General features: G+C 35.6%; 1 protein-coding gene across 1 annotated transcript; it reads right to left on the reverse strand.

The window, feature by feature from the left end:
- Positions 1-202: 202 nt before the first annotated feature.
- LOC120086700 (cotton fiber protein) lies at positions 203-881 on the reverse strand. Its single transcript, XM_039043463.2, has one exon. It carries the CDS (start codon positions 795-797, stop codon positions 279-281), a length of 519 nt encoding a protein of 172 aa, XP_038899391.1. The 5' UTR covers positions 798-881; the 3' UTR covers positions 203-278.
- Positions 882-1,183: the final 302 nt, after the last annotated feature.

Genomic DNA, 1,183 nt, shown 5'->3' on the forward strand with positions numbered 1-1,183 from the left:
AATCCCAAGGAGTCCTTTTTTATACAGATAGAAAAAAATAAAATTAATCAATTTTTTTTATTTAAAAAAAAAAGATCTGCCAAATTTTCATGGGTGCAGTGGGTTGCACTCAGGTTTTCTTCTTTACAAAATGCCACAATGTCACATTTTACAAAAGAGAGAACCAAAAAAAAAAAAAAAAAAAAAATATAACTCCCAAAACTGTAACAAATGAATCTTATTGTATACATATTTATAAAACAAACTCTCAAAACTTATAATCAAAACTCTAATTTTATTCAATGACTTTTATCATATTGTGAAAATGAAATCTGTCTTTGCATTTTCATTTGTTCATAGAACTCAGCTATGAACTTCTCAGCTCTTAAATCAATTGCATCTTCTTCATCATCTTTATCATCCTCTCGTTCCTCTCCACCATCATATCCTGAACTCCTCCGCTCACCATCGTAGCTACAAACTTCACTAACATCCTCATCATCAGTGTCACCATCGCCATCAAACTCGTATTTGAAATCAACCGCTTGTGGGGTAATGCAGGGAAAGTGGAAGCGCATGGAGGCAGGACGATGCATCTTGACATGGAAAACAGGCGTCTCATCGAACGAAAGCTCGTGATCGCCATAATGTAGGTGGCCACGAGGCGTCGAGTGACCAAGGCTCTTAATGAACTTGGGTACAAGGCGGAGGTCCATGAGAAACTTCCTCTTGAAAACCCCACCTTTTCTTGCCCACATCATTGCTAAACGTAGAAGATTCCATGCTCTACGACCCACATTGGAGTGTTTCTTTTGCATTTTGGAGAAGAAAATTAGAAGAGAAAAGAGAAGAGGCTTGTGGACTTTTGATAGTCGAAGGAAGTAATTAGACTTTGAGTTTTGGTGGACAAAAGAAGGTGAAAGGAAGTGATTTATATAAGTAATGGAATTTTGTACGCGTCGAAGATGCTTTAGTGGGCGGTTGCGTCTGCTAAGGGAACACGGTTGTACGCGGTATAAACCAACCTGGACACATATAATATATATTTATTTTCTATTTTTTTCTATTATTCTTAATATTTTAACCTAAATTGCTATTTTACCCTTGTGTTTTCTTTTTGTTTCAATATCAATTACTTCATATTAATCAATTTTCAATGTAATGCATTTTCCCTTCTTCCTTTCTCCTTTTAAAATAATGGAGA

Source organism: Benincasa hispida, chromosome 9 (genome assembly GCF_027475165.1).
Source record: "Benincasa hispida cultivar pf3 chromosome 9, pf3_genome.v1.1, whole genome shotgun sequence".
NCBI lineage: Eukaryota > Viridiplantae > Streptophyta > Magnoliopsida > Cucurbitales > Cucurbitaceae > Benincasa > Benincasa hispida.